Here is a 25,255-nt window from a genome sequence, read left to right as displayed (position 1 = left end):
TTCCTTCTCGGCTGTAAGGAAGTAAAGGGCCCGACGGTTCTGTCACGAGTGAGGTGACCTGTCACTGGAGGGAGGAGATGCTATCTATGCTTAGTTCTTCTGAGAGTTTTTGAGAGAATTCAGAGGCAGTAGCAGGGCCCGCTATGCCAGTCCCAGTTGCAGAAAGGATCCCCGCCCCAATTAGAAGGTACAATTAGTTCCCTGAGGGAGCTGGGGGCACTTCTTGAGAGGGGGGGCCAAAGTTAGTCTCAGTCCTGTCTCCATCTCTGCATCTGTCTGGAGGGTGATGTCAGGGATGAGCCAATAGAATATGCAAGAAATTGTGTTGGGGGACAGGCAATAGGATAAAGTAGTTTTACAGAGGAAATATTTTCCGGCTTTAGGTCATGGATGAGGAGGGGGTGAGTGAGTGACAGCGTTTGGTGTTAGTGAGGCAGAGTGTGGACAGGCCCCGCACAAAGCTGACAGTCCCCACTGAGGTGAGATTAGAGGAAAGTGAAGAGATGTTTATGGAAACATTGCGGGCTGCATCGACAGCGAGGGGGATGGCCACAAAAAGTTTCTTGCAAAGTGGGAGACAGATGAGTCACTCAGGGACCGGTCTGATTCACTGCGGACTGCATCGTCCCTGTGGACCTGGAACCTCCATGTTCCAGGTAAGGGGGAGCATTGAGATAGGAGGAAAAACACAGGAAGGATGCAAAGGGTTAGGGAGCCAAAAGAATTTAAAGAACAGATTGCCACAATGAAATTAAGAAGCATCCTATCAATAGGAGGTAAAGGAGTGCCAGGAGAAATCTTCCTATAACGTTACACTCTTTTGGGGCAGCACTGGCCAATTCTGCAGCAAGTACTAGAACAGATAGTATAATAGTAGCTCTTGTGTGAAGGACGTGAAGCAGGTCTGTAAGATTGAGAGGCTAATCACAGGGGGAAAAATTATCCTTCTTCTGGGATTGGGGAAAGAGTGGAGGTCCTGGAGATTTTTAGTTTTGTGGGTCCTAAAATGGATGAAGTGTAAGGAGATGTTGGATTGGGGGTTGAGTAGAGGGACCCCTCTGGCTTGGTGTTAGCAGATTTTTGGGTAAAGTCTCAGGTGCTAGTTTTACCAAGGATAAGTGATACGAAGGGGCCTTTCTTAGTACTTTTACTGCTGTGGGGGTGGCAAGAAGTACTGTATAAGGCCCTTTCCAACATGGTGAGAGAGGCTTTGGGATTCGGGTTTTAATATACACTTGCTGTCCTGGCCTCAGTTTAAAGTCTGAGAGGGTGGTGGGGAAAGGATGAGGTAACAGGAGGTTGGCCTGTACCCTAAGATACCTAGGGAGATACTGGCCTAAAGGCGATGAGCTGGAAGGGAGAGGTGTGAGAGTGAGAGGCCTACCGTACATAAGTTCGAAGGGGCTGAGGCCTGTGGACTTGCGGGGGGGAGGGGGGGGGGGGGCAGCCTGTAGACGAGTGAGTGACTGATGGGTAGGCCAAAACGAGGGAAAATTCACAGTCTGAATTTTGCCTATTCCATTACTGTAATGATGTTTGACTGTTCTTTCTCTATTTCCTATAAATTCGTAGTTTAGTTTGGCCTAAAATTTAATCAGATTCAATCCTTCTGTGTCTCTCTTTTTGGCAAGACTATTTCATAGGTAATGCTCTCCTTTCATCAGGAGGCACATAGATCTAGAGGGCGCATCAGGTCTGAATCTCTCTTTTGTGATGTTAGCAGCCATTAATGCCTAGAGCTATTAATTCATTAGGGTTTGCAAAATGGTTGTATTTCAGTTCTTCATACCTTTATATGTTAGCTAGAATACTTTTATAAAAATAAACTTACCCCGTTTACAACTGTTTATGTACCCAGTTTATGTACGATATCAGGTATATTTATATGAGTCTTTCCTTTTAATTTGCTAATTGTGAAAATAATGAGGTGATTTTCTGTCATTTCAGTGTTGGCCAAATAGTTTTTGTTCTGTTTTTGGTATCATTATGAATGTATTTAAATGTATCTAATGTGTTTTAAGGCAATGCAGTTATTATCCTTTTTAATATTCAAACTGTCCTATCTTGGCATGACCCTAGTTATTTTTGATAGCTTCTTTGCTGTCATATTTCCTGCCCCAGCCCTGGAATCTGCCATCCAAGAAACTCTAGTTCCTTTTAGTGGGGAATGGTGTCTGGAAACTACAATGTGGTGCTAGTAGTATTCGTTATTACCCGTTTGGTCATTGTTTCTGTTTTTTCCAATGGACCCAGTTACATTTTAATTTTAGTGAAAAATATATCATGAGTTCATACTAATATTTCCAGTTCATATTCAGGACTACAGTTTCTACTTAACTCTTTGTTTCTATCTTCTGTCTGTATTTCCTTCTGTCAACAACAAGATTTCTGAAAACAGTTTTAAGTTTCTTTTTGACAGTTTTGTTTTTGCCTGTAGGGTATATCCCACTGGAGAGAGAGTCAGATTACTGTTTTAAGGTAACTTGGAATAGTCTACTAATTGGATATTAATTTAGGTTCACTTATTTTATTTTATTTTCAATGAAAGTAGTTATTGCTAAAAAAAAAAAAAAAAAAAAAAAAGGTATATTCAAACAAATCTAGTTCCTTTCTCTGTTCCTTATATACTGTTCCCAACCATTAAATTTTTAAAAAATTATTTTTCCATCATTATTTGTAATAAACATTTATATCTATCTATATCTGTTTTATTCCCCTTTTTGGGATATGCATACTTTTTTCCTAGCTTGCTTTTTACTTAACAATATATCTTGGAGGTCATTGCATAACAAAATTAGGGTAGTCTTCATTTTTATTTTGAAAGTGTCATGATACCCTGTAGTGTAGATGTACCATAGCTTATTGAATCTGTCCCGTATTGATAAATGTCTAGATAATTTTTAGTCTTTTGTGATGAATAATATTTGCATATGTCTTTTCATAACTTTGCTATTATATCTTGGAGGTAAATTCATAAATAAGTTCTTAAGAGTACATGTTTTTCCTGATAATTTGAGATACTGTTTTTATCATATATTACATTTTATGAGTAATTGAGTCTATTTCTGGATTTTCAGTTATGTTTTTTAACAGTTTTATTGATATAATTTACGTTCTATGTAACTCACTCATTTGGAGTGCGTAATTCATTGGTTTTAGTATAGCTGTATGTATGTGCAACCATCACCACAGTCAATTTTAGAACATTTTTATCACCTCTCAAAGAACCCTGTACTCTTTAGCTGTTACCCTACTCTCCACCCCCTACCCTATTCCAGTTTTAAGTAACCACTAATCTACATTCTGTCCCTGTAGATTTGCCTATTCTGGACATTTCTTATAAATTGAACCATATGACATGTGGCCTTTCATGACTGGCGTATAATATTTTCAGAGTTCATCCATGTAGCATGTATCAGTCATTCCTGTTTATGGTGGAATAAAATTCTGTTGTATATGTGTATCACATTTTGTTTATCTGTGCATCAGTTGATGGACATATGAGCTGTTTCCACCTTTTGGCTATTGTGAATGGTGCTAAAATGAACATTGGTGTATAAGTATCTGTTTGTGAAACAAAATGAAAGCAAAGTTCCCTGTTTTCACTTCCTTTGGGTATAATACCTAGGAGCAGAATTGTTGAGTTATGTGGTAATTCTTTAACTTTTGGAAGAATTGCCAAGCTTTTTCTACAGTGGCTGCACGATTTTACATTCCCATCAACAAAGTACAAAGGTGCCAGTTTCTCCACATCCTTACCAACACTTGTTATTTTCCATTTTCATAGGTGTGAAGTGGTATCTTCTTGTAGTTTTGATTTGCATTTCCCTAATGACTACTGATGTTGAGCATCTTTTTATGTGCTTATATGCCATTTGTATATCTTCTTTGGAGAAATGCCTATTCAAATCCTTTGCCCATTTTTGTTTTTTAATAGGTTTTATTTTTTAGAGCAGTTTTAGGTTCACAGCAAAATTGAGTAGACGAGACATAAATTTCCCATATACCCTCCTGCCTCCACGTAATGCGTAGCCTCCCCCACTGTCAACATCCCTCACGAGAGTGGGACACTTGTTACTGTTGATGAACCTACATTCACACGTTGTTATCACCCGAAGTCCACAGTTTACATTAGAGTTCTCTCTTAGTGTTTTACATTCTATGGGTTTGACAAATGTATAATGACATGTATCCACCATTACAGTATCATACAGAATAGTTTTACTTCACTGAAAATCCTCTGTGTTCCACATGTTCATCCCTCTCTCCCTTTTATCCCTGGCAACCGTTGATCCTGTTATTGTTTCCATAGTTTTTTCTTTTCCAGAATGTCATATAGTTGGAATCAAACAGTATATGTAGTCTTTTCAGACTGTCTTCTTTCACTTAGTAATATGCATTTGAGGTTCCTCCATGTCTTATTCATGGATTGGTAGCTCATTTCTTTTCTGTTATGAATTATATTCCATTGTGCGGATATGCCACAGTTTATCCATCCACGTATGAAGAACGTCTTGGCAGCTTCCAAGTTTTGACAACTGTGAATAAAGTTGCTATGAACAACCGTGAGCAGATTTTTATGTATACATAAGTTTTCAGCTCCTTTGGGTGAATACTAAGGAGTGTGAGTGATTACCGGATTGTATGGGAAGAGTACGTTTAGCTTTGTAAGAAACTGCCAAAATGGCTGTATCATTTTGCATTCCTACCTTCAGTGAATGAGAGTTCCTGCCAGTTCATATCTTTGCCAGCATTTGGTGTTGTCAGTGTGTTGGGTTTTGGTCATTCTAATAGGTGTGTAGTGGTATCTTATTGTTTTAGTTTGCAGTTTCCTAATAACTTACAATGTTGAGCATCTTTTCATATGCTTATTTGCTATCTGCATATCATATCTTCTTTGGTGAGATATCTGTTCAGGCTTTTTGCCCATTTTTAAATCAAGTTGTTCATTTTTTATTGTTGAGTTCTTGTTTGTTTTGACTCCATTTATTTGAATTTCTCTTGTTGAGTTCTTCTATGTTTTGGATTATAGTCTCTTATCAGATGTGTCTTTTGCATATATTTTCTTCCAGTCTGTGGGTTGTTTTTTCATTCTCTTGACATTATCTTTTGTAGAGCAGAAGTTTTTCATTTTAATGAAGTCTCGCTTATCAGTTCTTTCTTTCATGTATTATACCTTTGGTGTTGTATCTAAAAAGTCATTGCTACACCCAAGGTCAACTTGATTTTATCCTATGTTATCTTTTATGAATTTTATAGTTTTGCATTTTACATTTAGTTCTGTGATCCATTTTGAGTTAACTTTTTGAGAAAGGTGTAAGTTCTGTGTCTGGATTCATTTTTTTGCATGTGTATGTTCTGTAGTTTCAGCACCACATATTCAAAGACTATCTTTTTTCCATTGTATTACCTTTGCTTCTCTGTCAGAGAATATTTGACTGTACTCATGTGGGCCGATTTCTGGGCTATCTATTCTTTTCTGTTTGTCCATTTTAAAAACTAGGTTATTTGTCCTTCTATTATTGAGTTGTAAGAGTTCTTTATGTATTCTGTAGACAAGTCCTTTATCAGATATATGATTTGCAAATATTTTCTCCCATTCTGTTGGTTGTCTTTTCAGTTTCTTCATGTTGTTTTTTGAAGACCAAGTGTTTTTAATTTTGGTAAAGTCTAATTCATCTACTTTGTTATTTTTTGTTACTTGTGCTTTTTGTGTCCTAAGAAATCATGACCAAGGTCATAATGTTTTGTTCTAATAGTTTTATAGTTTTAGCTCTTACATTTAGGTTTGTGATCCATTTTGAGTTAATTTTTGTGTATGGGTGTGAAGTAAGCTGTAGATATATGGATTTATTTCTGGGTTCTCTATTCTGTTCCATTCGCCCATGCATTATTTATGCCAGTACCATGGTGTTTTGATTACTATAGCTTTGTAGCATATTTAGATGTCAGGTAGTGTGATGCCTCTGCTTTGTTAGTTTTTTTCAGGATTGCTTTGGCTATTTGGGGTCTTTTTGGGTCCCATCTGAATTTCAGGATTGTTTTTTCTATTTCAGTGAAGAATACCATTGGTATTTTGATAGGGATTGCATTGAATCTGTAGATTGCTTTGGGTAATATGGTTATTTTGACAATATTAATTTTTCTAATCCATGAACATGGAATTCTTTTCACTTTTTCGTGTCCTCTTTAATTTCTTTCATCAGTGTTTGTAGTTTTCATCATAGAGTTCTTTCACCTCCTAGGTTAAACTTATTCCTAAGTATTTTATTTTTTTGTCTCTACTGTAAATGCGATTGCTTTCTTGATTTCTTTTTCTCATAGTCTGTTGTTGGTGTATAGAAATACTACTGATTTTTGTGTGTTAATTTTGTATCCTGCAACTTTACTGAATCTGTTTATGAGTTCTAAGAGTTTTTTGGTGAAATCTTTAGGTTTTTCTGTTATATATAAGATCATGTCATATTTGTACCCAAGAGAGATCCTGGGGTGCTCTGCAGCTTCACAGTTGAAGTGAGCCACTCTGGGAGAAGTCTCTGGGTTGTGGATGGAACCCTGTACCCCCAAGAAGCTGATTTGTTCTGCATCTCCTGAGCTGGAGTGGGTCATGCTGGGTGAGGTTGCAGGGGCCATGGACATGCCCCCGCACCCCCAAGAGAGACACTGTGTCACTCTGTAGTTCCTCAGCTGGAGTGAGCCACTCTGGGCAAGGTTGCTGAGGTTGTGGGCAGGACCCTACATCCCCAAATGAGACCCTGGGGTACTCTGTAGCACTGTTATTGGGGTGGGTCACTCTGGGCAGAGTTGGTGGGGTCATGGATAGGCACCTGCACCCCCAAGAGAGACACTGGGTTGCTTTACAGCTCCTCAGCTGGGGTGGGTGGCCTTGGGCAGGCTTGCTGGAGGTACAGATGTACTCTGTGCCCCTGGGAGAGGTGCATAGGTGTTCCACTGAAGAAAGCAAGACTGCCAGCAGTGGCAGAAGTCTAGTTTATTAATATTTTTCTTTTATTCATTGTGCTTCTTATGTTGTATCAAGAATTCTTTGTTTAATAAAGGTCAGAAAATTTTTCTCCCTTTTTTTTTTTTTAGTAGTTTTATAGTATTGTGTTTTAGGTTTATGTCTTTGATACATTTTTGAGTTAATTTTTGTAAAAGATGTGATGTATAGATTGAGGTTTATTGTTTTGCATATGGATGTCCAATTTTAACACCATCATTTGTTGAAAGACTATTTTTCCTTCATTGAATTGCTTTTGCATAGTTGTTGGATATCAATTGTCTGTATACATGTGGGTCTACTTTTGTATTCTTGCTCTGTTCCATTGATCTATGTGACTATCCTTTTATAATACAACACTGTCTCTATACATTGTCTTGAAATCAGTAATTTGACTTTAACTTTGTTTTTCTTATTCAATATTAGTATGGGTTTTCTAATTAATTTACTTTTTCATATGTATTTTAGGATCAGTTTGTCAATTTCTGCATCAAATCCTGCTGGGATTTTGACTGAGTTTGCAGTCACTCTGTAGAACAGTTTGTGGGTTTTAAAATCTCAATAACATTGAGTCTTCCAATCCATGAATTTCATACATCTATTCATTTTTTTAGCTCTTCTTTGATCACTTTCATCAGCATTTTGTAATTTCAGCATGTAGATCTTGTACATAATTGTTAGTCTTATATCTAAGTATTTTGTGAATTTTGTTAGTTTTATAAATGATACTGTTTTTTAAACTTTTAATCCCCAATTGTTGAGGGCTAGTATATAGAAATACAATTGATTTTTTTTCAATGGCTGGCTGGTATAGGGATCCGATCCCTTGACATTGGTGTTATAACACCAAGCTCAGCTAACCAGCCGGCTCCACAATTGATTTTTTCATAGTGACCTTTTATCCTGAGGTATTACCAAACTCACTAGATCTTTTATTTGCCTTAGAGGGTCATTTATTTCTTAGAGTGATAAATATACATATATTTTTAAGTTTTTAATATTTACTTTAATTTTAACTATTTCCCCAAGTTATTTATTTTTTGGTGTAGATATGTTTTTGTCTGCTGTCATGTACTTTTTACCAGAAGATTTTCCTGTAACATCTTTTGTAATATAGATCCATTTTAATGAATTCTGTTAGATTTTGTTTGAAAAAGTCTTTCTCTTTTATTCTTGAAAGATAATTTCACTAGCTATAGGATTCTTTCTGTCTTCTTCTTTTTTTTTTTTTTTTTTTTTTTTTTTTTGCTGTCAATAAGAAATTTACGTGTTTTAAAAAAATCCAAATGCTGGCATTCTCCAGAAAAATTTGACAGGTTTATTTATCATTGTTATAAAGTTGAACTGCTGAAACTTGTTCACTGAAACATTTTGACTTGTATTAATGTTCTATGTTCCTGCATTTATATTAAAAATTCACACACAAATGAAAATGGAAAAACTGCCAATACCTGATTTCTGTCCCCTATTTTTCCACTCGCAACCATATACTTAGGTACCTTTTGACTCCATGGGAAAAAAACTAACATTCAGAACTACCAATAACAGGAAGAAGAGAAATTTTTTTTTGAGAATGAAATGTTTCCGATCCGATCATAGTGGTTTCTTAAGCACATTCTCCACGTATGCAGTGTGCTAGATGGATGTCTTTTGGCATAATTGTTACACATTTGGCATGGATAGCACACAGGTTGGTGTCTTTGAAAAGGCCAACCAGATAGGCCTCACTGGCCTCCTGCAAAGCATCAATACCTGTGCTCTGGAAGTGCAGATCTGTTTTGAAGTCCTGAGCAATTTCTCACACTAGATGGTGGAAGGGGAGTTTGCAAATCAGAAGTTCAGTAGACTTCTGATAACGTCTAATTTCACGGAGTGCCACAGTACCAGGCCTGTAATGATGAGGTTTCTTCACCCCACCAGTAGAGGGCGGACTCTTGTGAGCAGCTTTTGTAGCCACTTGTTTCCTGGGTACTTTACCACCAGTCAATTTGCAGGCAGTCTGCTTTGTATGAGCTGTGGTATAGAGACCTCTTCACTTACCCCACTTCTCCTCGATCTGGAGCTTGGTGAGTGAGAGGTGGCACTGAAGTTAGAGTTAGGTATAGGATTCTGAGCTGACAGAACTTTTTTTTGCGGTACTGAAAAGATGTCACTCCAGTGTTTTCTGACTCAGATTTTTTGGTAGGAGGTCTGCTGTACTTGTGTGTTTAATGTCTGTTTTTTCTTCTTTTCATCAACTTTAAGATTTTTCTCTCATTTTGGTTTTATACTTTGAAAATGATGTGTCTTGGTGTATTTTGGAATTTTCCATTTTGGAATTTTCTGAGACTTTTGGATATGTGGTTTGATGCCTTTCATTATTCTTACCAAATTCTTGTCATTTTCTCTCCAAATATTTCTTCTGCCTTTTTCTCTCTCTCGTTCTTTTTTTGGAATTCCTGTAACATATATATTAGACAATTTGGTAGTGTCCCACTCCTCTTGAATGCTTTGTCCACCCCACCCCCCACTCCTTTTGTTTTCCTCTTTGCATTTCAGTTTTGATAATTTCTTTTGGCCTATCTTTAAGTTCACTGATTCTTTTCTTCTCAGTGTCAAATCTATTGATGAGTCTATTAAAGACATTCTTAATCCCTTTTACTAATTTTTATGCCTTTTATGCTTTTTATCATTTGTATTTGACTCTGTCTTAAGGTTTTCATCTCTGCTGAAATTCCTCATTTATTCATGAGTGTTGTTTGTTCTTTTAACTAGAGCCTTTAATGTGTTAATTGTGGTTATTTTCATTTTATTTTATTTTACTTTATTTTATTTTCGGCAGCTGGCTGGTGCAGGGATCCATGCTGTAACTAACTGAGCTAACCAGCCAGTCCTAATTATGGTTACTTTAAAAATTCTCTTTCTGATAGTTGCAATCTCTGGATTATTTATGTATTTTGATTTATTGATTGCTTTGGTCTCTACAGTGGGATTTTTCCCCCTTTGCTTTTTTGTGTGTCTCATACTTTTTAGTTGAAAGCTGGACAGTATTTAAGACTAAGTTAAATAGTATTTATGGCTGGAAATGGTACATCTCTTTTTCTGTTAAGCTCATAGTGTTGAGCTGTGTAATCATTCTAGTTAGGAGTTGAGTTAGGTTTGGATACTATAGTTGCTACAGTTACTATGAGTTCATGTTTGCTTCAGATTCTTCTATCATTTGGTTAGTTTGATGGAGGGTTTTCCTTTATGTTTCTGCTTGACTCTGCACTTTAGGCCTTCCCTATACTTCATAAAGGGTTTTTCTCCATATTCTTGCCCCTTTCCCAATGGTAGGCTGCTATTGCTTCTATTTTGTGCTTGCTAGCCGGTTGTAGGGAGAGGGGCATTCTTTATTTTTATGTTTCAGCTTCAGTCTCAGGGGCTCCTTAAGGTGTCCCTGAGGCTTGGGGTGAGACTTTATCAAAGATTATGCCTTATCCCAACTGGAGACCTTTAATTATCTGGGCCCAGGTTGGTTTCTGCTTCTCCCCCTGAGGTGCAGGGGCTTTTTATCTTTTTCTTTTTTCTCTGAATGGCAGTGAGTTTTACCTGGGCCCTGGAGATAACAGTGCTTGATGTCCTTCCCTTAGTAGCTTGAAACTTTTGTTTTTTGCAGGGCAAGAGTACTGGAAGCCTTTGTGTCTTTCCTGCAGAGGCAGCTTCTTTCTTCCTTCAGAGTTATACAACCAAGACATACTTTCTACAGTCTTCTGTCTTAATTATGAGGGTTCAGTGAAGGTTTGTGGAGAAAGAGCTTGCAAGGGTGTGCCTGCAAATGAATACAAACTCTCCTTGTGTCTGTGGCTACTAGGGATTCTGTATTTTCATGCTAGTCCACACTCAGCTATTAACAGTTTTCTTAAATGTAGCTGAATTCCTCTTACCCATTTGTATCACAGCTTTATTTTCCTTCTGTCTTCTGTCACATGTGACCTACTGCTTGTGTCCCATGTCTTTTCTTAGATTTCAGGCTAGTTGGTTATTCTACAACCCCAGCTTTTGAGTCTGTCACATGTGACCTACTGCTTGTGTCCCATGTCTTTTCTTAGATTTCAGGTTAGTTGGTTATTCTACAACCCCAGCTTTCTGATGGCTCAAGGATAGTTATGATTTTGTAGATTATTAGAATGAGAGTGATTTCTAGTTTTTACATCCTAGCAGAAGCTGAAATTCCTCTGTAATTAAAGGTACTTTTAAAATTTTTAACTGTTTTATTTAGGAAACATTTCAAAGTTATAGGAAAGTTGCAAGTATAGTCAGTGAACTCCCGTATAACCTTTACCTGACCTACCAGTTACTAATATTTTGCCAAGTATGCCTTATCACGATCTTCCTGCATATTTACACATTATTATTATCATTATTGAACCGTTTGAGAACAGGGTGCCCCAACCTCATGAGTATCCAACCTTGGATACTTAATTTTGTTTTTCTTAAGCTTAGTAATATATGTCAAAAATTATATATTGATATTGAAGTATGTACCAGTAATTTGTATTCATTAAAACTTCTTTTTATCTGTAGGTATCACTAATGGGATTAGAACTTTTAAGTGCCTTTGTGGACAGATTATCAACACGATTTAAATCCTATGTAGCAATGGGTAAGTTAACTTTATCTAAAAATCATTGTAGGGTTTGACATAGTGACGTTTTTTAGTTTTTATTTAACAGAATTATTTCTCTGTAAATTCAAAAATTAATTTTGTACAACCCAGAGATATGCTATTTAGCACTTTAGTGTACCTAGACAAAAGATTTTAGACCTATTTAAACAGATAATTGCATGCCCTTTGAGGCAAAAAAATATCCCCCAAACTTGCTAAATCTACTACTAATAGATTTTTACTTCACATTTTCTAACTTTTTACTGGATTTTTTTAACTTTTTTGTGAAATACTAAAATTTATAATATACAGTTGACCCTTGAACAACATGGGGTTTGAACTGCTTGGGTCCACTTATACTTGGATTTTTTTCAATAAAAAAATACTGTGGGTTCTGCATCCATGGATATAACAGATATGCGGATCAAAAATATATTATTCTCAGTATGCAGAATCTGCGGATACAGAGAGTAGACTTTCAGTATCCACAGTGATGTCCCCTCCCCAACCTACCCCCAGGCTCAGGGTGCACAGTGCCAAGGGGGAGAGTTATGTGGGGATTTTTAACTGTGCAGGGGTTGGCAACCCTAGCCCCCATATTGTTCAAGGGACAACTGTAACTTACAGTGTCATTTTCAATATAGGATGTGATTTCTTTGTGGTGCATTGTTGATTTATAGTTACAGAAACCTTGATCGTGAAAATTGTCCAAGGATAGACTGTAACCTGCCTTTTTGCCTCTTTTCATAGAATAGTGCTGAAGTCTAGGACATGGTAAAGAAAAATCTCAACCCCTGGGGCCTAGGCTTTTTGCTTTTGTTTGTCAGTTGCAGAATATGTCATATATAGGGAAGAATGCATATCGAATATGTATAATTTAAAGAATAATTATAAAACCAACATTTGACTATGCCCACATCAAGAAAGTAGAACTCTGCCAGTTCTTTAGATGCTCCTTTTCTCATCCTGATGGCACCTTCTTCCCTTTACCAGAGGTAACCCCTGTCATTACCTTTGGGATAAACATTTTCTTTCTCATCTATAGAGCAGGACCATCTATACATATCTCTAAGTAGAATAATATTTAGTTTTGACTGTTTTTTTAAACATTATTATAAGTGAATATCATACAGTATATATTCTTTTGAAACTTCTGTTATTTTCTATTGGACTCATAAATAAAGAGCTTAAAACAATTTCTTTACATCATAACTCTTCATTTATGGAAACAATTGCTGTTTGTAATTTTGTAAAATATAGTTTAATGGAAATGAGTTATAAATATTTACTTTTGTCTTCCTTGCCTCTCTTTAGTTATTGTAGCTTTAATAGACAGAATGGGAGATGCCAAAGACAAGGTTCGAGATGAAGCACAAACTCTGTTACTGAAGTTAATGGATCAAGTAGCACCCCCTATGGTATGCCTACATTTTAAAATTCAGATTTTGCTGATTAATGATGAACTATCAGTAAAAACAGATGATAATCAGAGCAAGTAGTAAAGCTACAGGGGGCATGAAAGCAGAAATTTTAAACAATGAATTGTTGCTAAAGCTTTAAAGAAGTTGAAACAAGGTACAATGCTAGTATTTAGCTTTTTGATATTTTTCTTTCTTTTTCTTATTTTTTACTCTTTAATGCTTTTTTTTTTAAAGAAAAGCTAACTCATAGATTTAAGCAATTTGAGAATATACTGATTGTACTATACTATAGTATTTTCTAGTTTTCTGTACTTGCAAATTATAAAATATTGAATGAGAAAGCTTATTTTGAGAACCAGTGATTGTTATATTAATTTCTGCAACTCTTTGAGAGACAGGAAGAATATTTTTCATTTTAATAGGTGGTTACTATCTATATAAAGCATATGTGACAGTGACCTGGGTTTTATGAATACAATAGAAATAATTTGCCCTTATAGAGATACTCTGGAAGGAGAACAAAAATAAATTGACACATAAACAAAGATTTAGAGAGTAGCTCAAGTAGAAGAAATCAGAATGTACAGTATGCACAATGATGTCATGTTATATTTAAAATGCAGCTTTAAAATTGTATTATATATGTTTTATAAAAAATCCAGAGTATTGAATTATAAAAGTAAACTGATTTCCTAGGTGTATCTCAGAACTAATCCTTGTTAATAGTTTGGTGGGTATCCTTTAACACTGATTGACATTTTAAGTTGTTCTGGCTTCCTTTCTGTTATTGCAAACAGTGCTATAAGGAGCATCCTTGTACATATATCTTTGGACATAAATATAAGTATATATGTAGAACAGAGTTCCAGGGATGGTGTTGCTGAGTCAGATTATTCACATTTGAGGATTTTTGGTAAACTTCCAATTTACCTTTCTGAAGGGAGAGAGAAATACTTTCGGAGAACTGAGTACAGATTCCAGAAAGAATACTGAGTGCAGAAAAGGGGTGTGTGTGTGTGTGTGTGTGTGTGTGTGTGTGTGTGTGTGTGTGTGTGTGTGTGTGTGTGTGTGTGTGTGAATTTAGTAAATGGTGTTTCCAATTACGGAGGAAGGATTGATTGGGGCAACTGACTATATGTTTGGAGAAATAAAGTTGGATTCCTTGTTATACCAAATACAAATAATTGTTATGGATTATTTGTATAGGTTTATCTGTGCTTTTTCCAAAAGAAAATTATGATAGGTAGCCATGCAATGACTTGCCCAAATATGTTTCTGTATTTGGATCCAGTATTAAAAGGAGAAAGCCTTAGTTATAAAATGTTGAAAAGCCTGTTCCGTGTGACAGTCTGTACTAGTTGCTAGGCAGTGTTGGACCTCTTAAATGCTTACTGGACTACTGGGCTTAGAATGGTGCATTGTTATTGAAGTTTTCCAAAGTGTAGAAGAAATCCTGTGTCCTTGAAAATTCTAAGGTTTTTAGGTGTTGGACATGTTTTTTTGAGAATAATTGAAACCTGAAGTGAAAAATATATAAACACTAAAAATGTGATATGATAAACACTAAAAATGTAATTAAGACATTAGAAATGGGTGAGAGCAACTGCAGTACAAATTTGGTGTAGAAAAAATTGTGAGTAGTAGAGAAGTGAACAATCTGATGAAAAAATTCATTTACCAATAAGGTTGGGAAGAGGTAAAAGAATATAGTATGAATGATTTAATTTTTTGTTTTACATGTTTACTTTTCTTTCAAATAGTACATTTGGGAACAGTTGGCTTCTGGTTTTAAGCACAAGAATTTTCGGTCTCGAGAAGGCATGTGTCTGTGTCTTATTGAAACCTTAAACACGTAAGTTAATGATTACTGAAAACAGCCTTCTTATGTTTTTCATTTCCCTAAAAAAATCCATTTCACAAGGTCAAGGAAACCTATGGAAATAACAAGTTTAAAATAGTTATTAATTGATCTCCAGCACAAAAGTTTTTGATACCTTTCCTGTTAACTTTTTCGTGTATGTTATCTTTCATGCTGTTAATTTTTGAATTATCAGTCAGTGATAACAGATGTTTCTTTTTTTCTTTAGTGTATTAATAGTAGCCACCCAAAATAGATGGTCATAGAACTGATGTGCTGATAACTTAGGATCTATTTCAATTCTGCATCCAATTTGGAATTGTTTTTAACTGAATGGTATTTCACGTATTGTAGCTTAACACTCCCCTTCTACCCCCTTGCCAACTGGCCCTAGGCTTCCTAGAGCAGTGCGGGTGTCTACCAGAATCATAGACTGCACAAGACTCTCCCAGGTAACTGGACAGCAAGTCTGGTAGCAGTGTGCAGAACTCTAACAGCATAGGTGCCACAGAGCTATGACTCTAGTATGAAAAATGTGGACTGGGGCTTTCGTTCTTGTCCTGGATTATTTTTTTCAGGTTCTATGCAATATGATAGATAACAAGTAGTAGCTTTCAACTTTTCCTGTAGTGTTATTTCCCTTTCTTAACTATGCTTTCGTTTATTTTCTTTTACTGCTCTATGGTCCTTTCTGCCATCAAGAGCTTGTAAGTGCATTCAGTCTGCACAATTTTTGTGGTTTTTGGCTCTCTTGTCATGTGCTTTCAACCTATGACCTCATCAAAATATTAATATGCATGGATAAAGATCTTTTAATTTACTTGTTTCATTAGACTACAAATTTATTTGAAATCCAGAGTCTAAAAAAAATCACTTTCAAAAGTGAAAGCTGTGATTTTCTTAAGTAATTAAAAGGTTGCTAGGCTTAAGAGTGCCATTGGTTGAACATCTTGCTCTTCTGGATCATGTATTGAGAATTTTTGGTGTCAGTCAAGATTATTCAACTTTGCATATTTCACATTGTTTAGAATTATTTTTTGCTTGTGTCTCATGTCCTTCATGTTTTAATGCTGTAAGCCCATCCTCTCCACCGTATTTGTCATGTTGATATAGATGAGAAAGTTTTAAGGGTATTTTGTTTACTATTTGATTAAAACCAAATTCTCTTTATTTTTTTCTTACGTTATATTTAGTTTTGGGGCTCAGCCACTAGTCATCAGCAAGTTGGTACCGCATTTGTGTATCCTATTTGGAGATTCCAACAGTCAGGTAAAAATTTATTTACGTTCAAGCATTGACTAACTTTTTTGCTATCCTTTTTTTCTAGTGTTCTTATCCCATTTTATTTATTTATTTTTTTTTTTTTGTCGTTTTTTCGTGACCGGCACTCAGCCAGTGAGTGCACCGGTCAGTCCTATATAGGATCCGAACCCGCGGCGGGAGCGTCGCCGCGCTCCCAGCGCAGCACTCTACCAAGTGCGCCACGGGCTCGGCCCCTTATCCCATTTTAAAAAAAGAAGGGAGAGGATGGGGGGTGGTGATGAAATCAAGATTTTTTTCCATATTTTTTCTTTTAAAATCCATCAAAGTTAATTTTTGAAACTACATTATATTCATGTAACTTGCTTAAGTTTGTGAGTTGTTTGGCTTATATTAAGGATAGGTGGGACTTAATGGATAGTTCTTGAGTTTGAGAGATTGAGTAACAAAGAATCTGGATTCCCTTTTGTAATCTTCCTATATGTTAATTGTGAGGACAGGTTACCAGCTTCCTTTCTTTATTCTTGAATATGATTGCATAAGAACTTTTTGTGGTAGTTGTAACCCTCTTTAACAGGGAGGATTTGTGTCAGTGGTGTAACACTCATTAGAAACTTCTTTACCTGACGTGTCCATACCACAGGCGTAGTGCAGGGAGGTGTTCTGATCATCCCTCCTGGTGAAGTTGAATCTTGGCTGTAAGCTTTTTGGCACAGCTAGGACATTTGGAATGACCCTGGGTAAGGTGTGAGGTCCTAGCTGCCCCTCAGGAGGTTTGTACAGAGTTCTACTGTCTTTTCAGTTGCTCTTTGACAGTGAGCTGTGCAAGAAAACTAAAGCTGTCTTCCAAATTCCTGTCTTTAGGCCATATTCTTTTTTCTTCTTCTTCTTTACATTGTGGTAAAGTATACACAACACAAAATTTACCTCTCCAACTCTTTTTAAGTGGCATTAAGTACATTCACATTATTTTGCAACCATCACCACCATCTATCTCTAGAACTTTTTCATCTTCCCAAACTGAACTCATCTATCTCCAGAATTTTTTCATTTTCCCAAACTGAACTCTGTACCATTAAACAGTAATTTTCCCCAGCTCTTGGCAACCACCATTCTACTTTCTGTTTCTGTGACTACTCTAGTTACCTCATAGAGATGGGACCATATGATATTTGTCCTTTTGCATCTGGTGCTTATTTTATTTAGCATAATGTCCTCAAGGTTCATTCATGTTGTAGCATGTGTCAGAATTTCCTGTCTTTCTTTTTAAGGCTGAATAATATTCCATTGAATGTATGTGTATACATGTCATTTTGTTTATCCATTCAGCTGTGGATGGATATGTGGTTTGTGTCCACCTTTTGGCTATTGTGAATAATGCTGATGTGAATATTGGTGTAAACATATCTGTTCAAGTTTAGGCCACATTATTGAAAAGCAGTTTTATTCCAGGAAAATATATTAAACCATGATAATTTGTATTAATGCAATTATTGATAGTTGTTCACACAATCTTATTACAAATAGATTTTTAAAAGCCAAATTAATGACTTTTATTTACAAGTTTCTTGGGTCTCTGTAACACTTTCTCTTATTGGATTTCTCTAGAGGTTTCTTGGCAGGTTCTCTTGGTTTTTTTTGCTAATGACATGTTATAATATCCCACGGGTTTAGAGTCTTTAAAACCAACTTTCAGCTTCAAGTTGATCTGCTAATGTAATGTTACCTTGAGGTAAAATATTTTATTGTGTCGTATGTAAGTTTCTTAACAAGTTCTGAATTCTTTGGCAGGTGAGAAATGCTGCAATATTGGCCATAGTGGAGATTTATAGACACGTGGGAGAGAAAGTGAGGGTGGATCTTTGTAAGAGAGGAATTCCTCCTGCTAGGTAAGTCTTGTTCTATTTATTTATTTTTTTGCCACTAGTTTTAATTTTATTTGTTTATTTTAAGTAGGTTCAAATTCTTGAAGTGTTTTGAAATTCAAAAGATACAAAAGGATATATAAGGTATCACCATTTAAAAAGTTCTTAATTCTGTAATTTTTTGGTCACTGTTTCATTATATATCGATTTATTATTTAATATGTAATTAAATACATAATTATTTAATAATTATTTAATATGTAATTAAATATCAGGTAACTATCCTTTGATACCAGGTGGTAATAGTCATTATTTGGAAGGTGCTTGAGCATGCATTTAGTAAAAATATTAATCCATTCATTAAGTAAATATTTTCTGAATACCTACTATGGAAAGGTATTGTACAAATTAACTGGGTAACAGAAAGCTGTATAAAGAATCAGTCACTACTCTTAAAACCTAGTCAAATGAAAAGGAAATCAAGACTATCTGAATGTGACATAAGTCACATCCGTAAAGATCCTGTTGATAAGCTTCTAGTGTACCAACACTTTTTTTCAAAGTACTTTTTTTCTTTATGTCTCAGTTTATATTTTTATAAAAAATATTCCAATTAAATTTTCTTTTTGTAATGAAATTTTAGTCTCCATTTTAAAGGAATTCATTAAAAGGATTTTTTTCCTTAACTTTTTATTGCAGTATTTAATATTTCAAACAAATACTAAAGTAGATGGAATAATATAATGAGCCCTCATGTATCCATTACCCAGCTTTAACAATTATCAGCTCATGACCAATTTTGTATCAATTATATCCTGGCCTACTTACCTTTGTCCCGTATTATTTGGAAGCAAATCTAGGTCATTGTAACATTTCATCTGTAAATATTTTAATATATTTCTAAAAGAAAAAATATAAATATATTTTCAGTCACAACCACAATACCTACCTTTATCACACCTTAAAATTTTTTTGGTTGTTTTACTGTCTCTGTGGGAGTTCCTAGAGCAAAATTTTATCTTAAACTTCTATTCTTTTTTGTTGGACATGTTTCAACTACAGTTTTTTGTTTATTTTTGTTTCAAAATTTAAAAACTTTTTATTTTCAAACCTTAAAAGTTTTTTTCAAATAATTCTGTAATATCACATTTACTAGTCAAAGTTCAAATTTCTAGTTGTTTCATGAATATCATATGTATGTGTTTTTAACAGTTTGTTTGAATCAGGATCCAAATAAAGTTCATATATTACAATTAGTTGATACTTTTAAAATCTTTTTGTACCCCAACACTCTTTTGTTCTTGCATTTAAATCATAGCTTAATAGCTCATTTCTTTTTAGTGCTGCATACTATTCCATTGTTTGGATGTACCACAGTTTATTTATTCATTCTGCTGAGGGACATATTGGTTGCTTCCATGTTTTGGCAGTTATAAATAAAACTGCTATAAACATCATGTTCAGGTTTTTGTGTGGATGTAAGTTTTCATCTCTTTTGAGTAAATATCAAGCAGTTTGATTGCTATATTGTATGATAAGTATATGTTTAATTTTGTAAGAAGCTATGAAACTGTCTTCCAAAGTGGCTGTCCCATTTTGCATTCCCACCAGCAGTGAAGGAGAGTTCCTGCTGCTCCATATTTTCTCCAGCATTTGGTGTTGTCTGTGTTTTGAGTTTTGGCCATTCTAATAGGTGTGTAGTGATATCTCATTGTTTTAATTTGCATTTCCCTGATGACCTGTGATGTTGAGCATCTTTTCATATGCTTATTTGCTGTCTGTATATTTTCTTTGGTGAAATGTCTGTTCAGATATTTCACCCATTTTTTAATTGGGTGGTTCATTTTCTTATTGTTGAGTTTTAAGGGTTCTTTGTATATTTGGGATAGCAGTTCTTAATCAGGTATGTCTTTTGTAAATATTTTCTCCCAGTCTGTGTCTTGTCTTATTCTCTTGACAGTGTCTTGCACAACAGTAGTTTTTAATTTTAAGCAGTCCAGCTTCTCAATTATTTCTCTCATGAATCTTGCCTTTGGTGTCATATTTAAAAGGTCATTGCCAAACCCAAGGTTAACTAGATTTTTTCCTATGTTATTTTCCATGAATTTTATAGTTTTATGTTTTACATTTAGTTCTATGATTCATTTTGAGTTAAAATTTTTGTGAAGAAAATAAGGTATGTATCTAGATTTTTTTTTTGTCAGCTGGCTGGTATGGGGATCCAAACCTGTGACTTTGGTATTATAAGGCTGCACATTAACCAACTGGGCAAACCGGCCAGTCCCTAGATTTATTTTTTTTTGTTATGTGGATGTCCAGTTGTCCCAGCACCATTAGTTGAAAAGACTGTCTTTTCTTTATTATACTGCCTTTGCCCCCTTTCCCAAGATCATTGACTATTTATGTGGGTCTTTCTATTCTCTGGGCTCCATTGATTGATTTGCCTTTTCTTTCTCTAATACTGTGCTGCCTGTGGCATTTACAGTAAATCTTGAAGTCAGGTAGTATTAGTCTTCCAACTTTGGTCTTTTCCTTCAACATTATGTTGGCTATTCTGGGTCTTTTGCCTCTCCATAGTAACTTTAGAAGTGGTTTGTTTATACCCACAAAATAACTTTCTGGGTATTGATGGGGATTGCATTGAACCTATAGATCAAGTTGGGAAGAACTGACATCTTGACAATATTGAGTCTTCCTATCCACGAACATGGAATATATCTCTTTTTCATTCTTCTTTGGTTTCTTTCATCAGAGTTTTGTTCTTTTCATCACATAGTTCTTGTACATATTTTGCTAGATTTATACCTAAGTATTTCATTTTTGGGGTGTTAATGTAATTTTTTTTTTAATTTTCAAATTCCACTTGAAATTGGATTTTCAGATTCATTACTGGTATATAGGAAAGCAATTGACTTTCAGGTATTAACTTTGTATCTTGCAACCTTGCTACATAATTGCTTATTAGTTCCAGGAGATTTTTCCTTAATTCTTTTGGATTTTCTACATACATGACCATGTCATTTATGAGCAAAGACAATTTTATTTCTTTCTTCCCAATCAGTATAATTTTTATTTACTTTTCTTATTGCATTATCTAGGACTTCCAGTGTGATGTTGAAAAGGAGTGGTGAGAGGGGACATTCTTCCCTTGTTCCTAATCTTAGTGGGAAATTTTCTAGTTTTTTACCATTAAGTAGGATTAATTATCATTACACTGTAGGATTTTTATAGATATTCTTTATCAAGTTGAGAAAGTTTCTTTCTCCTCCTGGTTTACTGAGAGTTTTTACTTTGAATGGGTATTAGATTTTGTCATAGTTTTTCTGCATCTATTGATATGATCACTTAATTTATTGTCCTTTATTATCTTTATAATGTCCATGGGATCTCTAGTGATGTCCCTCTTTCAGTTTCTGATGTTAGTCCTTTTTATCTTCTCTCTTTTTTTTCCTTAGATAGACTGGCTAGAGGTTCATCAGTTTTATCAGTCATTTTAAAAACCACCTTTTGGTTTTGTTGGCTTTTCTTTACTGATTTCCTGTTTTAAATTTCACTAATTTCTGCTCTAATTTTTATTATTATTTTTTCTTCTGTTTATCTTGGATTTAATTTTCTCTTCTTTTTCTGGTTCCTTATGGTGGAAATTAGATTTCTAAATTTTTCTCTAATCACTGTTTCACTGCACCCCAGAAGTTTTTATAAGTTGTGTATTCATTGTCATTTTAAAATTTCTCTTGCTATTTCTTCTTTGACCTAGGTGTTACTTAGATGTATTTTATTTAATTTCCAAGTATTTCAGGGATTTTCTTGCTATCTTTCTGTTATTGATTTCTAGTTTAATTCCATTGTGTTCTGAGAGCAGATATTATATGATTTCTGTCCTTTAAGATTTGTTAAGGTGTGTTTTATGGCGCAGAATGTGGCCTGTCTTAGTGAATGTTAAAGTGAACTTGAGAAGAATTTGTATTCTGCTCTTGTTGGATGGCACAGACAAGGTATGTCTATTTTTTCCCGTTGATTGATGGTGTTGTTTAGTTCAATTATGTCCTTGCTGATTTTCTGGCTGCTGAATCTGTCATTTCTGATAGAGGGGTGTTGAGGGCTCCCAGTATTATAGTGAATTTGTCTATTTCTCCTTGCATTTCTATCAGTTTTTGCCTCACATATGTTGATGCTTTGTTGTTATAAGCGTACATGTTAAGGATTGGTATGTTGTCTTGAAGAATTGACCCCTTTTTCGTTTTGCAGTACCCCTCTTTATCCATGCTAACTTTCCTTATTCCAAAGTCTGCTCTATCTGAAATTTATATAGCATCTCCTGCTTTCTTTTGATTAGTGTTAACAGGATGTATCTTTCTCCATCCCTTTACTTTTAATTTATATGTGTCTTTATATTTAAAGTGGGTTTCTAGTAGATAGCATATTGTTCAGTCTTGTTTTTTGATCTACTCTGACAATCTGTATTTTAATTGTTGCATTTAGACCATTGATGTTCAGAGTGATTACTGATACATTTGGATTTATTCAATCATATTTGTTACTCTTTGGTATTTGTTGCCCTTGTTCTTTGTTCCTATTTTTGTCTTCCACAGTTTTTTTTGTCTTTTTTGGTTTTAATTGAGCATTTTATATGATTCCATTTTCTTTCTCTTCTTAGTATATTAGTTATACACTTTTTTCCTTTTTACTTTTTTTAGTGTTTTTTTAGAGTTTGTAGTATATATTTGCAACTAATCCAAGTCCACTTTCAAATAACACTGCTTCATGGATAGAGCAAGTACCTTATAATAACAAAATAATCCTGATTTCTTCCTTCTATCCCTTGTTCATTGCTGTAATTCATTTCACTTATACATGAGCATACATAAGTAAACATAGCTGAATACATTTTGCATGGTAAAGCATGGATTAATTTTGACTTAGCCCGTTTTTCAGACTGTTGTTCCAGTAACTGTTTCTCATTTTCCTTTGTATATTCGCAAGTGTTAACCTTATACTGAATATTACATTAATGTGAAACAAGATATTCTTTTGTCATAGTGGTCACATTCTAACTTTAATTTCCAGAAGAGATATTTTTGCCTCTCAAATACTGCTCCCTTTGTGGTTTCTAAATTTCCTGTTGGACACAGCCCTCTAAAAAAGTTCTGTTTTTGCCTACCCTTACATTTGTATCAAAGCCATACTTTGTTAAAACAACTAAACTTAAGTATAATTCATAAAATAGTTAAATAAAATAGTTTTTCAATAATAAATAAAAAATTTTTTTCTATTAGATATTTTTTAAAAGATAAACACTGACAGCATATGCTACTGGCATAAAACTAGACATAGATCAATTGAACTGAATTGAGAGTCCAGAAATAAACTCATATTTATGGTCCATTGATTTTTAACAAAAGTGCCAATACCATTCAATGGAGAAAGAATAGTCTTCAACAAATGGTGCTGTAAAAACTGGATGGCCACATGTGAAAGAATGAAGTTGCATCTCTTCCTCACATCATACCCAAAAATTAACTCAAAATGGATCACAGAACTAAATGTAGGACCCAAATAATAGAACTTTTAGAGAATACTAGGTAATGGTTTTTAGAAATGACATCAAAAGCATCAGGAACCAAAGAAAAAAATAGATAAATTAGATTTCATCAAAATTAAAAATTTATGCTTCAAGGGATGCTATCAATGCATCTCTTATTAGAGATTTATATCTTGAATATATAAAAGACTCTTATAACTCAACAGTAAAAAGACTAATAACCCAATTTGAAAAAAACAGGCAAAGAATTTGAATAGATATTTCTTCAAAGAGAATATACAGATGGACTTACGCACATAAAAATATACTCAACATTATTTAGCCATTAGGGAAATATATAGATACTACAAAACTACAATGAGATACCACTTCACACCCCTAGGTGGCTAAAGTAAAAAAAGAAAAAGCAGACAATAACAAGCATCAGTAAGGATACAGAGCAATTAGAATCCTTATTCATTGCTAGTGGGAATGTAAAATGGTACGGTAACTTTGGAAAACAGTTTGTAGTTCTCCAAAATGTTAAACGTAGAATTATCATTACTCAGTAATTCTACTCTTAGCTATATACCCAAGAGATGTGAAAAAACATGTGCTCACAAAAACCTGTTCACTGGTGTTCATAACAGCATTATTCATAATAGCCAAAAAGTGGAAGCATCCCATATCCACATATATCCATCAACTGGACATTTGATGAGTGATAAACAAAAGGTAGTATATCCATCTAATGGAATATTGTTTGGCCATAAACAGGGATGACAACAACATGCATGAACCTTGACAACATTATTAGTGAAAGAAACCAGTCAAAAAAGGCCTCATATTGTATGATTCCATTTATATGAAATAGTGAAATATGGCAACTCATAGGCAAAATATGTTTTATACAGACAGGAAGTAGATTAGTGGTTGCCTAGGACTGAGGAGAAGGAAGGGGAAATGGGGAGTGACCGCTAATGGGTATGCATTTGCTTTGGGAGGTGATGAAAATGTTCTAAAATTGATTGTGATGATGCCTCACAACTGTGTGGATATAGTAAAAACCATTGAATTGTATGCTTTAAAGAGGTGAAATGTGTGGTATGTGAAGTCTGTCTCAATAACGTTGTTATTAAGATAAGCTCTTCATATTGTACTTGTGATTTATTATTCTTACTCTAAAGTTACAGATGGACTTTGGTTAGAGTTGATTTTCCAATTCTGTTCTCCTTACCTTATGAGTCAGAACCTTCCTAAAGCTTTACTGGCCTCTGTCCTTATCCTGAGTAAGGTCCTTCCTAGAGCTCTTACTAACCTCCTAAATTGTGTTTATAATCTTTTGGACAGTTTAGCCTTTGTTTTATTTTCCTTCTATTGAATTTCTAATTTTTAAAAAAAATACTTAAAAGATTCTAGACTCTTCTTTTTCTCTTACATTGTTTCTTTTTTTCACCAGATTGTGTGTGTAATGATCCTATGTTATGAATAAGTTTGTTTTTCTAAAATAGTTGTATGGAATTTAATGATTGGGAGATGGAGGGATTAGGTGGGGCCACATAAAAAGAAAATTATACTGTATTTTGTGTTTGCTTTAAAGATAAGAAGGTGTGAACTTACCTCTTATAAAATTTTGAACAGGGGACTAAAATCTTTTCAATAAATACCAAAAAGGTTGAATGCTAGTTTCACATGAAAGCTGG

The 25,255-nt window shown here is 34.7% G+C and overlaps 1 protein-coding gene across 9 annotated transcripts in view; it reads left to right on the top strand.

Annotated features, from left to right (window-relative positions):
• The window catches only part of CLASP2 (cytoplasmic linker associated protein 2), a 182,554-nt gene that overhangs the window by 2,931 nt on the left and 154,368 nt on the right, over positions 1 to 25,255 (top strand). For 8 of the 9 annotated variants that reach the window (XM_063113533.1, XM_063113537.1, XM_063113532.1 and 5 more), the window contains exons 2-6: positions 11,546 to 11,624; positions 12,942 to 13,045; positions 14,809 to 14,900; positions 16,100 to 16,175; positions 17,958 to 18,055. In XM_063113533.1, coding sequence (XP_062969603.1) covers positions 11,546 to 11,624; positions 12,942 to 13,045; positions 14,809 to 14,900; positions 16,100 to 16,175; positions 17,958 to 18,055 — 449 coding nt within the window. The remainder of the gene's footprint in view (positions 1 to 11,545; positions 11,625 to 12,941; positions 13,046 to 14,808; positions 14,901 to 16,099; positions 16,176 to 17,957; positions 18,056 to 25,255) is intronic. The other variant, XM_063113538.1, reaches the window with a different exon arrangement.

The sequence above is a fragment of the Cynocephalus volans genome, chromosome 11, assembly GCF_027409185.1.
Source record: "Cynocephalus volans isolate mCynVol1 chromosome 11, mCynVol1.pri, whole genome shotgun sequence".
NCBI classification, from domain to species: Eukaryota; Metazoa; Chordata; class Mammalia; order Dermoptera; family Cynocephalidae; genus Cynocephalus; species Cynocephalus volans.
Note: the sequence above shows the minus strand (reverse complement) of the source record. Positions and strands in the feature narration are given on the sequence as shown.